At 39.2% G+C, this 14,633-nt stretch overlaps 1 protein-coding gene across 1 annotated transcript in view; it reads right to left on the bottom strand.

The window, feature by feature from the left end:
• The window catches only part of shank3a (SH3 and multiple ankyrin repeat domains 3a), a 378,305-nt gene that overhangs the window by 67,175 nt on the left and 296,497 nt on the right, over positions 1-14,633 (bottom strand). Inside the window, exon 15 of the mRNA XM_036585771.1 lies at positions 529-642. Within this exon, the coding sequence (XP_036441664.1) occupies positions 529-642 (114 nt within the window). The remainder of the gene's footprint in view (positions 1-528; positions 643-14,633) is intronic.

Below are 14,633 nucleotides of genomic sequence, written 5' to 3'. Positions count from 1 at the left end.
CACTTTATTCCTTGCACTGTCTGCACAGTCAATGTTCTATTCTAATCCACTTCAAGAAAATGAATCTATCAAAAGATCTCTCTGTCTCTCTCACACACATGCTAAAAGTCAGCTGTTACAAAGTTCTGAGGGGACTGTTTGCATTGTTTAGTAAAATTAGGTCTCCAAGTCTAAAGTCTTGCTCAAAGGTAATTCATCACCTTTTCCCTTTTAACCTGCTTTTTACAGTAAGATACTGTATGAGTCTGTGTAGCACTGGTCAGATGCTAGCACTATAAAAGAGTGTTGGAACATTCCATATTCCTCACTCACAAAGTATTTAACTTGAATATTTAATGCAGCTAGTGCCTGGACAGTTTAATCCCACTACAAGCATCCAAAGCAGAGGACAGCACTGAAACAGGGCATTTGAGGAGATATGAACAGAAACAAGAATGAAACTGGAGCCTACATAAAGATGTGAGCACAATATGTGTGTGTGCGTGTGTGTGAGTGTGTGTCCGTATGAGTGTTTGTTTCATTACTCACCTAGACGAGGGTCATACTGTCTCATCTGCACCTCCTCCACACACTCCGCAGGGAACCAGCCAGTTCTGCCTTTCACTGTGCCCTCCCAGAATCCCCCTTCACCTATACTCAACACTGAGGGAGAGAAAGAGAGAGAAGGAGACATAGTCATACAATAAGTAATCTCTGTGTACCTGCCTTCAGAGAAAAAAAAAACAAACAATCATAAGGTTTTTATTAAAGAAATTCTTCATGTTGGGGTAAATGTAACACCAGTAAAAAACACTTTCATCTCAAAATGTGTACAAATGGCAAAACTGTGAAGCTGAGACTGGCTTACTACAAACATCCAGAATCACTTACAGCTGAGTTGGTGGAAGATTATTTTCTTACAAAGCTCCTAAACTCTGGAACAGAATTCCAGACAATATTAGGAATGCGAGCTTGATAGGTGTTTTGAATCCAGTTCAGGCTAGTATATGTCTAGAAGTATTGTGGCTCATTGTCTCCTGCTTGTTATTGTCCTGTTATTTTTGTTTACAGCAGGGCTGCCCAAAGTGTGGCCAAAGTTGCCAAAGTAAAATTTTACTTTACTTCCTTATTCCTGTGTAAAATACTTTGATATTTTGTAACTATAATAAAAACTGCTATATAAATAAAGACACACGGTATTACTATTACTTAGTCACTTTGTTAAGTGGGCAAAATATAGAAACCACACAAACACACTCACACACACACTTACACATAAGGTCTGCTTTAGATTTGTTTTTATTTGAAGGAATATTCCTACATAAATGTTGTACACTCTAGTGCTGTCTCTCGTGTATCTGTAGCTGTGTTTGAAAAATCTCTGGCAACCAAGGATGAAGATCATTAGTACACCATTCGCAATCACACCTGGAATCATGAGGGGGATGTGTTGAGTCACAGCAGATCTCTCCTCTTGCTTGCTAAACTCCTGTAAAGTGTGTTAGGCAAGTAGCAGCAGCAGCGTGAGGAACTTCAGCTCCGTGGGGCTAACAGTTAATGCTGTTCTCTATAAGATACAATTGGCAATACCAGTACCAAAAATACCAGTTTATCCTAGTCTAGCTTTTGATCCATCTCTAAGTGAAAGTGGGTTCGGGTCGGGTTTGGGTTTCAGATTTAGCAGTATCAGACACGTCTAGATGGGTCGGGTCTTAAAGTCATGGGTGTGGGTTGAGTTTGGCCTTAAATTTCTTGCCCTTGCAGGCCTGTAACACACACTGACCCACCCACACAATGCACACATATGCCAGAAATAAACAGATATGAAAAGATTACCGTAACCACTCTGAAGAAATGCTTGAGGCTCCAGACAGCAGCTGTAACTTGCCGTCATGTAAAGCTAACATTAACATTACAGCTGGTGAATAATTCATTGCTAAATAATTAATTAATTGATGTAATTCGTTCTGTGTCCGACTAAATCTCTGGATCTTGCACATTAAGACGGAAAGTGCTTGTTTTTATGATGATAATGATGGATATCTGTGAATGTGTGGCACTTGACCCACAGACCCACAGGCTCTGCACTTTTAATGGCCAAAATGTGAATTGTTTTGGTCAGGGGCACTGGACAATAGGCAATGTCAACCCCTGCTAACGCAAAAACACATGCACACACGCACGTGTACACGCACATACTAACACACGCCCAAATACATTCTCCTGAGTCAAGCGCTGTCCTTCGGCTTTGTAGTTGCTAGGATACCACAGTTACAAGGTATGAGCGTATAAATGTGTGTGTATGTATGAGAGTGAGGGTGTGTGTGTGTCTGTGTGGTGCGTTTAAAACGTTTAGCGAAAGCAAGGACTGGTGTGCAGTTTTCTTTATGCCCCATTAGATTCATAGATCAAGAAGCCACAATTAGCATAGCAGCAATCAAAAACGCTCACACAAAGACAGAATCATTCACTCCCTTTTTCTCTCTCCCTCTCTCTCTCTCTCACACACACACACACACACACACACACACACACACACACACACACACACAACAAAGTGAGAGCTGACAAGAGCACAAAGGTTAGTGGTTTTCTTCACTTGTACGAGTAAGCGACAGCTATCTAGCACTACTTGGTCCCGTAGATCTGTGTGTGTGTGTGCAGTGGAGTGTTAGCCGGGCTCTTGTAGTGTAATCTGTGATGAGAGTGGGGCTTTTCACTACACACACTCCATTGATGAGATGTAAGAGGAGTCACAACCCTTCATCGACCCTCCTCCTCCTCTGTTCCCCCTATAGAGAACAACCCAATGACACACACACACACATTCTTTCTCTCTCTCTCTTTCACTTAGGAGGTGTTCAATATATTGTCTCTTAATCTGTACTGTAATGTTGGTTTTCAATAAAACCCATACAAATACTTCAAATTAAGGAGCAATATGTCTTTACTTTGAATTAATATGTCTATGATTTAAAACACCAAGGTCAATATAGACAGCAATAAATGAATTTAAACAGGTGTATAACTCATAAAATCTGGCACACCAAATGCAATTTGTTGGATGGCAAAAACGTGACATTATTGTATTCGTCTTCTATTTGACTTCTGCAAACTTTTACAACTCACTCCACTAATCACTGTTGTCTCTGGTGTTGGCATGGCCACAACCAAGATGACTGACTGGCTGCATCCCAGCAAAAAAAAAAAAAAAAAAACCTTTTTTTTTTTTAACAAACATCAAAAGGATTATCTTTTTTGCCTCTTCATTACGTGTGGAGCTGAAACTCCAAAAGCATCTCAAACTGAGTTACAGACATCGGAACTGTGTGAAAGATCACTCAAAGTTTCACCTCCTAAACACTGTGAAACTCTCTGTTCTTCTTTCACGCTTCCAAAATGGAAAGTAGGCTACGCATCATTGATTGCCTGTATCTACAGAGGCTCGAAAATGTTAATGAGAAATCTAGTAAAGCTCAGGTGACTCTCAACAGTATTAGGGTTAGAATTAGGCTCAGAATTAGGACCAGGGTTGGTATCAGAACTAGGGCAATCCAAATCAAGTGTTACAAGAATGTTTTTTAGGGGCTCCCGAGTGGTGCAACCGTCTAAGCGTTGGCCCTATCATCAGGAGATCGCGAGTTCGATCCCTGGTGATGCTACAGCCATCCGTAGTCGGGAGTCCGAGAGAGCCCGATTGGCCTCGCTCTCTCTGGGTGGGTAGGATGGCCCCTCCTTCTCCCCCCATCACTCAACGCGATGCTAGTCAGCGCAGGCGTCTGTTAGCTGACGTAACCGATCTGGCGGTTGGCGCTTTCCTCAGAGCGCGTTCGGCTGTCCAGTGACGTTGCGCGAGCGGCAGTTCGAAAAGAAGCGGTGGTTGGTTTCACAGGTCTCGGAGGAAGCCTGTGTTAGCCTTCGCCCTCCTAGCATTGATAGCATTGTGTGATTGGGGGAGTCCTAACTAGCGGGTGGAATTGGAAACGACTAAATTGGGGAGATAATTAAAAAAAAAAGAAAAAAAAAAGTTTTTTTAAACTTGACATTGGTTGTTTTGATTGAATATTGTAATATACTCTGCTCATAGTAGTCTATAAGCAGTATACTATAAGAATACTTCAGAGTATAAGAAAATATTGCTGCTTCTTCTTCCTTAAAAATGAAATATCTTGTTGTTTGTTGCCAGTATATGCCAAAATATAGGTGGAACATTTTTAGCATATATTGTAATATATTCTTCTTCTATACTGAAAAATACTAGGAGTGTATGATTCAATTACAAAGTTCCCAATTCAATATGTATGCAAAGACCGTAATTAACTGCTAGACTATATTAATTCATATGTACTGTTCTGTGAGAAATATGTAATTAAAACAAAGCAAGTAAAAATATTTTTTCTTAGAGGTGACACTGAGGAGGTTAAAGACAAAAGGACCGAGCTTATGACAGATAGCTAAAAGACTTCAAGAATAAGGTTCAGACTTAGTTTTGCACTGGAAATCCAATACAATGATGGGCAGGACACTTAAAAGACAAGATGATGGCCCTGTGTTCATCCTCTCCTTCACGAATGATCTCAACTGGTTTTAAGGAAGATCTGATGGCACACATTTTAAAAATCTGAGCAACGCCATTTGTGGCAGTGTACCCAGACTTCCACAAGTCAGTTGTCAGAGGGGGAGACTGGCACCTGCCTCTCACGGATTAAGTTCCACAAAGCATCTGGACAAGATGGCCTGCAGCATGTTTTTAAGGAGTGCTTTATCTAGTTAAAGCTTGTTTTAATTAAATAATTTCAATTTGTTGTACACCTGTACTGTCCCTAATACATGGAAAGTATCTATTATCATACCAGTATCCAAAAGACTAGGGTCTAAATTTCTGAACGACTTTTGCCCAAAGCTTTAATGGACAGGGCTGTCAATAAACATCTCCCTTCATCCACAGCAGACCAGTTAGACCCATTACAGTTTGCTTATAAAGTTGGGGGACTGAAGATGCCATGGTAATTATGGTGAACATGGTAGCCAGTCATCTGCAACAGACTAAGGCTCATGAACAAATTTTATTTATTTACTGATTTTAGTTCAGCTTTAATGTGATGCAGATACATGTACTTTTACAAGATCTTTTAGATCCATGGGTGAAAGGGGGCCTGCATTGGGTTGAAGACTTTTCAACAGACTGTCCACAAAGAGTTAATGTTAAAGGAGTACTCTCTGATGAGACTGTTTTAAACACAGGGATACATCAGGGACGTCACCATTATTATTTTCTGTGTACACTAGTGATATGGAGCTGCAGAAGAGTAATTTTAAGTTATTTACATTTTCAGAGGACATGGCTTTAGCTGGCCTGTTTTATAAGAAAGATTATGCATCTGAGTACTCTGATCAGGTTTTAAAATTACAACACTGTTGCAAGTTCAGTTCCTTGTTAATCAATGTTGAAAAAACAATAGAGCTTATTTTAAATCATGCAGATCCCCTCCCACCTCTCATACTTTGTGACCAATTTGTGGAAACTGTTAATTGTTCTAGGCATTTAGGAATATACATGGATTATCAGTTGAGTTTTACATACACTGTTGAAGCTAGTCAGGTTTGTGGTTCATAATAATAATACAGAAAAAGTCTATGTTAGCTTGATAGAGTACTCTCGTGTTTAATATTTCTGTATGGTATGGACATCTGTCATCAGTTAATAAAAATAAATTGGCAAGGATCATCAAGAAGGCAGGGAAAATAGCAGGCTGCTATTCATGATGTTGCTCAGCTTAGTAATGAACATGCCTGGCTGAGTGCCAATCTTTTGCAAACACCTATGTTCAAACAATGCAACTGCATTATATGTCATAATTAATTTATACAACAGTTAGTTCCGGCCACGCAACCTGATTGATTGAGAAGCGTTCTAACCGTGCTGTTATTTCGCCATTTCACAAACACTGTATCCGCTGAGGCGACTTCGACGGCTGTAGGAGATGCTCAAGCTATTTGAAAGTTTTTACTTCTTACTTTGCCACAAACAGAAAATGGATACTTTTAAGATGACATTTGATCTACAGCCGATTTGGTCAGACTCTGAAAATGAGTCTACACCAATTTCCGAAACTGTCAGCTGGTCTGTGTAAGGAGCTGAATGAACTGCTGGCTGTGCAGCGAGTGAGCGGAGCTCGTTACTCTGATGTAGCAACAAGCTGCTTGTTAAGGAACTATAATTTGGCGGAAGGAAGTGCGAACATTAAAACATATTAAATGCCGCGTTCACAGCCCAATTTATTTATTTCTTACTTTATTTATTTAACTGTTATATAAAAGCAATAGAACACTCGAGGTCGTGAGTTATTGTGTGATTTGCTCGCGCCCGCAGACCAAATCACAGCTGTGATGTTATTTCGCGATAACACACTCCCTCTCATGTTCTATTGCTTAAATAATGGCCATTCTCCATAATGCACTGCTACATTGTTGCCTCGTGAAATCAAAATATGATGCATTCTTACACCTCTAAACTATACCAATCACATTTAATAATATTCATTTTCGTGGCAGAGAAAAGGCTGCAATACATGTTCATTTAATAAGCGTTCTAAGAAACCACAGGCATTTCTAGTGGGTGCTATGTAAGCCCACTGACCAATCTCAGACAATCTTGATTAAGGGTTTGTGAGCTTTTTCATGAATCAAAGGCATTCATATTGACATGCTCTTTGTCAAAATACAACAGCTGTATAATTTAGCAACACTGTAATTTGCTATTTTGTCCAAATCCCACCCACCACCTGTACAAAACAAGCCCACATACCCACACACAGAAATACATACTGTCTTGACTCGCTTACAACAACAAGCCCATTCTCTAACTCTGAAATCCTTATGCACATCCACTAGCATATGATCATTTTTTAATTTGCTAATTTTTCATCTAAATGCAACCAATTACAGCACAGGTTTTAATCAGGAGATATGACATTCTGCGTAGCAAATTAGCTGGTTTTAGGAGGTAATCTAGCCTGAGGGATAACCATTTAATTATCACATTAGTCCTACTGTTAACTGAGAACTGCTGTGCATTTTGCTGTTAGCTGGGTTCATCTCTGCCTCTCTCTCTCTCTAATACACTCACTCTCATATCCACACACACATATCCACACACACACTGTAGCACCTTATCCTTGTTATCCTCAAAGAGTGTTTCACACCACCATACATGGACTAATGGCTGTGAAAGCTGTGCAGTCCTGGTTCCATATGACTACAGCCAGAGATCACTCAGTCCAGAGCAGCGTGCAGAGACAAGATCCAAATACAAACACCTCTCATTAGTCTGGCTCCTCTCTCTGACACACTCCGGCTGCTGAGACATGCCTTTTAAATGTTTTATATTGCTGTGTGGGAGAGTGGCTACAGGAACTGTTCTTCATCGTGACTGACAGCAGAGAAACTCACTTCACTTCTACTGCACAAGCCATCCATCCCACTTTAGCTGCAGTCACTGCAGCCTGTCCACAAAGAACACCAGCACTTCTAATAGGATGCATATCGTCACTTTCGGAACAAAACCTCATAACTGTAAATGGTAACTTTATATGAAATGGCAAAAACGAACATAACTTAATTAAACTCTGAAATCTTTTATGTCTCAAGTCACCATGACAACTTCAGTTAGGACAGAACTGTAGCTATTACAGAATACATTAACCAGCCACTTTGTTAAGTACACCTACCTCATTTCTACACTCATTGTCCATTTTATCAGCTCCATGTACCATACAGGTGCACTTTGTAGCTGTGTAATTACAGACTGCAGTCTGTCTGTTTCTCTGCATAATTTGTTACCCCCCTTCACCCTGTTCTTCAATGGTCAGGACCCTCACAGGACCACCACAGAGCAGGTATTATTTGGGTGGTGGATCATTCTCAGCACTGCAATGACACTGACATGGCGGTGGTGTGTTACGCTGGTATAAGTGCAGTGTTGCTGGAGTTTTTAAACAACTCAGTGTTACTGCTGGACTGAGAACAGTCCAACAACCAAAAATATCCAGCCAACAGAGCAGCAATGTTGTGTCTGTTCTACTCATACCAGCACAACACACACTAACACAGCATCACCACATCAGTGTCACTGCAGTGCTGAGAATGATCCACTACCCAAATAATACCTACTCTGTGGTGGTCCTGTGGGGGTCCTGACCATTAAAGAACAGGGTGAAAGGGGGCAAACACAGTATGCAGAGAAACAGATGGACTACAGCCTGTAATTGTAGAACTGCAAAATGCACCTACATTGTAAATAGACATGATAAAATTGACAATGAGTGTAGATGCAAAGTAAGTGTATTTAAAAAAAAACAAAAGTGGCCGGTCAGTGTAACAGTTCCTAAGTTCATAATCTTATCTTAACTCCCAGATGAGAAAACAGTAGTACAGAAGCTTCCTAACCTAACAAAATTTCCTAAACACTGTCTTAACTTCAGGACAACATCAGCGCTGTCCTAACTTCTGTTTAAACATTCATGTTCTACTGTTAGCTATTCAATTAAAAAGAGGATGTTATTGTTTTGAGGCAGAGGTTACAGGCAGCATTACAAGTTCACTATAATTAGAGTAATGGCATTACACAGTATTGTAAAACTGCAGTTTCACTTCTTAGAGTGATGTTTTTCTCTAACTCCGTGTTGAAAAACATCCCATCCACTGCAGTCACATTGTCCTCCGTTCCCTCTGTTCCACCCCTCTTGCCAAATAAAATGTTGCAGCAGTGAATAATAAGGAGACAGAGTTGAACGTGTGGCAGTTTATTAGGAGGAATAAGTTTATGGAAATGGACACTGAATCTGGGAGCGGTGACACCCTGTTAAACACCAGGGGACACACTCACCCCTTAACTTTCTTAACTGTTTCAAACTTCCAGTTTATCAGACTTTAGTTTTATTTTGACATGAGATGTAATTTCTAAATTAAAATGAGATTTGCTTTGTATAATGGGAGTTTGCAAAAAATATTAACTTAGGTCTAAAGACAGGAAGGTCTGTAATACAGGGGTGTAAAAATGTACATAGTCAGGTTTGATATGATTTTCAATTCTGCTGTGTATATAAGCATCTGTGACCATTTTTATCAGCGCTGTCAATAGATGTTTTTAGTGGTTATACTTTGCTAACTAGCTGTACATTACACTCTTGACATTTCTGAAGTGTCTCCAGTCTCCTTATTCCTGATGTTTAAAATCATTTGTAGTTTTTCAGCAATGATACTAAAGAAAATCTTGTTTTTTCCAAGTCTGAGGTCAAATGTTTTGAAGTCTTTTAAAAGTTATACTGGAAACCACAAGCCTTCTGGTGTGAGTTAGCTCTATGTCGGCAATCATGGTGTGGGAGGGTGTCTAAAGCTAAACCCCTACTTCAAGTGGATCTGTTGGAGGATATATTTTGTCTCATGATTGGCTACCAAGCAACAACAAAACAAAAACAAAAATGTGCAGAAAAACGCTAAACATCAATCTGTATACACAGACAGTTCAGCGTCTCTAGTTCAAATTTGATATCTCAAACAGCTGTAAAGTTGTTTAAGTTTAAAAATGTGTCATGAATAAGCTGCCGGCAACGTTAATCATTAAAGTTAATGTGACGCAAATCTATTACAAGTAATTCCATTTCTATAAGATTCACTCATCATGAAATGTTTATACAATGTAAAGGACAGCAATCATGGTGAAGATGGAAAAAAAAAATAAGTCATGCGGTTCTGCAATGACAGCTACAACATGTAGCCAGAGGCTGTAGTGGCATATGGGCTTTGTGCTTTTAACTGGTCCTGCTATAATACTAAACTACATAACAGTAGTGCCCATTGAGCTGTCTCTTAGGTCTGTATGTTTATGTGAGTAGTAGTCCAGAGGGGTGCCTGATGGTCCTCTCCTGCACTGGTGTGTGCTCGGCATGACCAGCGTATTGGAAACTGGCATCCGTTCACCTCAGCCAAATGGCACCATGGGAAAAAATGCTGGCCAAACTCCCAGAGTTAGTGCCCAGCCGTCACCCAGCAACCCAGCACGGCTACCCAGGCCAAGCTCGTGACAGAGGAAGCACTGTTATAGCGCAAGTGAGTGTGTGTGCATGTGGCGCTAAAGATGCCGAGTTAATCCTGTGACATGCTACGCTCATACGATTTTAGGACACGAATAGACGCACTCAAATAGTAACACACGCTAGAGCACACTGAGCACTTCCACAGTAAGCACTGGAGATTAGATGTCATCATAACGAAATGACTGATAAGCAAAATGTAAAGTTTCAAACTGTGAAAATATGCCTGAAAATACAAATAATATGAATGAAATCAAGCTTTATTTTTCAAACTTTATCATGAAAAAACTAATTTGACATGCTTTATTTTAAACAAGAGTTTTATGTAGTATGTAAACTTTGTTAAGGTTTCAAAACATATATTCAATCCCCAGTACAGCTGACATAAACCATGTTGTCATGATGTCACAAAAACAGAGCATTTCCATTTTTCTGCCTATTCAGCCCACTTTAGTTTAACACCGTCCAGTCACATTGAAGTTACAAGGAGTATTTCAGGCAGAAACACTCACCCCTTAACTTGACTTTTTCAAACTTCCAATTCATCGCACTTTAGTTTTGTTTTGACAAACATAACAACTGATAATTGACCTCGATTGAAGAGATCAGGATATCTTGAGATAAGATGCTGTAAAATAAAGTCTAATTCCTGAATTAAAACAAGATTTGTTTCTATAATGTGAGTTTGCACAAATATTTATGACCAGATCTTAGGACTGCAGAGAGGAAGTTTCTGTAACAAGACCCCAGGGGTGCAAAAATTGACATATTTTCAGGTTTGATTTGATTTTGATTCTAAGGTCTAGACTGGACTTGAACTTCGATATTTTGTATTAAAAATGTCATTGATTCAACAGTTCGCAAATAGATCTCGAGCAGAAATGCTCTTTGAGGCACAATACATGCTAGCCATTTAAAAAAACACATAAGTATCATATGCGAATGTCAGGAAAAGTAATAAAATACAAAAAAATGTAGGATATGGCCCTTTTACTACTCTCTGCAGTCAGCTGATGCTCTTTTTGTCATATTTTAAGTTTTTGTTTTTGCTGATTTTTTTGTTTTTTTGGGTTTTTGGGTCTCCATTCCTTTGCTTTTGTGCTCTGAGAATTTTTATTTGTGGCTTCAGAAAAAGATGTATACCTTAAAATAGTATTGGTCAACTACAGATTGGAGTGACAAATACTTTGGGATTTTGATACTTAATTTTCTTGCATACATTCATACGTTCCACTTTCACACTTTTACTGTATGCTATTGTTCAAATGCACATTATGTGTGGCAAAGGCTGCTGTTTAAAAAGACTATTCATATGAGAAGACAAGGGCAAATGACATGAAGAGCACCTAAAAAGCACTCAGGCAGAGAGATGAAAGCGAGTGTGAGAATTAGAGTGGAAGCAGAGACAGCGAGTGAGAAAGTACAAGGAGGTGTTAGAGGGTGAGAGACAGACAAAACAGAACAAAGAGAGAAAGAGAAATAGATAGAGAAAGAGAGAAAGAAATAGATGGAGAGAGAGAGAAAGAAAATGAGAAAGGAGAGTATTTTAGCTCACAATGATCCAACTCCATTAGAGCTTGGCGGTATTGTGGGAAGAACTGAGAGACTGAATCTTGCTCTGCTATATGATTACCAAAGACCACTTCCACACACTGTGCATGTGCGCGTGTGTGTGCAGTGTGTGTATGTGCGTGCGTGTGTATGTGCGTGCGTGTGTGTATGTGTGCACGCGTGTGCTTTTTTTTATTTTTTTGACATTGTCGGAATGAAAACGTCCTGGCTTTGTAGAAAAACCAGAGAAAAAACTGTGGCAGCCTAGAATTTCAGAGCCAACAGAATGATCTTTACTCTATGTGATTTCTACATTTTTTCATTATTTAAATTTGGAGTAAAACCTAGAAAGTAGAAAATCCTTATTAAACATGGGCATTTACATATACAAATAATTACATATAGGTACCTAAATATATTTACTACATACAGGACCTCTTTTTTATTACATATAGGGCATATTATTACATATACAGTACTGTGGAAAAGTCACAGACCACCCTTCATCCATTTAATTTCTAGACAAAACAGCCATTAAGAGCAAGTTATTCATTTCTCAGGAAAAAAAACAGAAAACATATTTAATATATATATATATATATATATATATATATATATATATATATATATATATATATATATACACACACATCTAAACTGCTTTTGGCATTTTTTAAATATGTGTAAATTGTCTAAATATATGTGTGTGTAAAAACGCATTGTTTTGTGACCTCACAAAAGCAATTAATTTAAAACAGGTGGGTTTCGAAGCCTGATTTCCAAAACATCTGCTCAAAAGGCATTTAAACAGCAATCTTAAGGTCTAAACCGCTTATCCTTCTGGGTCGCGGTGGGGTGCTGGAGCCTATCCCAGCTGTCATTGGGCGGAAGGCAGGATACACCCTGGACAGGTCGCCAGTCCATCGCACACACACATTCACACCTAGGGGCAATTTAGCATGTCCAATTGGCTTGACTTCATGTCTTTGGACTGTGGGAGGAAACCCACGCAGACACGGGGAGAACATGTAAACTCCACAGAGAAAGGACCCTGGTCGCCCGGCCGGGAATCGAACCCAGGCCCTTCTTGCTGTGAGGCGACAGCGCTACCCACTGCGCCACCGTGCAATTTCATTTTCCAGTCTTTGCCTTAATTATATCTTCCATTGTTTTCAAGAGTCATGCTTTCTTTTTCTTTTTAGAAATCTGTAGGGATATTTTTCCACATCTCCAAAGTTCAGTCTTAGAAGTTGGTTGCATTTTCTGCTTTACGCGATCCAAGTAATCCCAAATACATTCAGTGATGTTGAGGTCTGGACTTTGGGGTGACCAGTCCATTGTCCTGAGAACACCAGCAGCTTCTTTGTTTGATTAACAAATTTTCTTCTTTTTTTTAATCTATTTTCTTTTCTCAGTAAGGGCCTCTTGACAGCTGCGCTTTCTTTCAGACTCATTGTGTTGAGTGTGTTCTCACACTGGAAGGATGGACAGAAACGCATATGGATTTTTTCAGACCTGAAGTAAGAGTGGAGTTTTATTTTCTCCTCTCTCTCAAAGATGAAAGATTTCAGTACTCTTTATCTGATGGTGAGAGTTTTGGTGGTCTACCAGGTCTTGCACGGCGGTTACATTTTTTCTGTATGATGTAATAATGTTTTAAACTCCAGTTTTGGGAACTCTTATTTTTGTATTTATTTTTCTGTGACTTTCACTTTCTTTCTGCAAGTGAATTATCATAGCTGATCTCCTCAGCAATATCTTCTGAAAAATGAATAACTTGTACTTAATGACCAAACTGACTGGACATTTAAAACAATGAAGGCTGGTCTCTGACATTTGCAGACATTGTTAAATACAGGTGCTCACATATATTATACATACAGGATATATTATTATTACATGTAGGGGCTTACATGTTTAAGGTTCAGAAATGTCTTATTACATAAATGTTGTTATATACATTTAATGACATACTTGTGTGTGTGTGTGTGTGTGTGTGTGTGTGTGTGTGTGTGTGTGTGTGTGTTAGCCATTGTGTGCAATGTATGTGTGCATCCCAGAACTGTATTTATGACTGTGAGTAATAACCACCCCCCACCCTCTTCCTGTCAGTCAAGTGATCAGGGCTGCCAGCATGCTTATTAAGTGTGTGAGTATGTGTTGCCTGATCTGTCAACCCTCTTATTAACTAGGCTTGTGTAATAGAGTTTAAGCTCAGTGAATGAACAGCTGGTTGACTGGTAGTTCACATCAATCACACTCCAATGTAATTGGTTTAGAGTCAGTTTCAGCACCTCTCCCTGTCCTCTTACTGCGGAAGATGCTCACTATCTGTCTATAATAGGTCTATGAGTCTGAATTAGCATGAAAACGTATCTGTTTCTTCATCTTAAAGTAATAGTTTGATGGAAAAAATCAGTTTTGCACATTTTTTTTTTACACATTGTAGTCATTCAGCCAAGACATGTTCTGCTTCTTTAGTTTTGCACTGGAATTAACAGACTAACGCAACTAACAAGTAATGAAATCATCTGACCACTGATTAGCATTGTGCAAGCTTTGTACCTAAATCATTACATGTGCCTCAAACCACACTGACTAATTATAAAAATACTTGCTTATGTGATCTCTGGCACTGCGTGTGTACTCTTATGTATACAAAGGGACAAAAGTACAAGCGTAACTCAGGCTTCAAGCTGGCTAGTACTTCTGTTTTTCAATTAAGCAACATACTGCTGTCCATTTTTATAGATAATAGCATGCCCTGAAGTGTCAGAGACCACATAAGCAAGTCTACATTTTGCTGCAGTTTCAGTAAGTGTGTGATGATTTAGGCATGCAGTTTTCAAGACTATTTGGCATAAGCCTCCATTATTTGTAGATCCTGTGCAGAAGTATAGAAGCAAACATCAGACACTACATACGTCTCGGCTGATCAACTACATTTGGGTTAAGGGGTCCGTATCCTATAACATTTGTGTGATTTGTGTACCAAAAATGATTATTCAT

Source organism: Colossoma macropomum, unplaced genomic scaffold, assembly GCF_904425465.1.
Source record: "Colossoma macropomum unplaced genomic scaffold, Colossoma_macropomum, whole genome shotgun sequence".
Taxonomy (NCBI): Eukaryota; Metazoa; Chordata; class Actinopteri; order Characiformes; family Serrasalmidae; genus Colossoma; species Colossoma macropomum.
The sequence above is the reverse complement of the archived record's forward strand: the minus strand, read 5'-3'. Positions and strand labels throughout refer to the sequence as shown.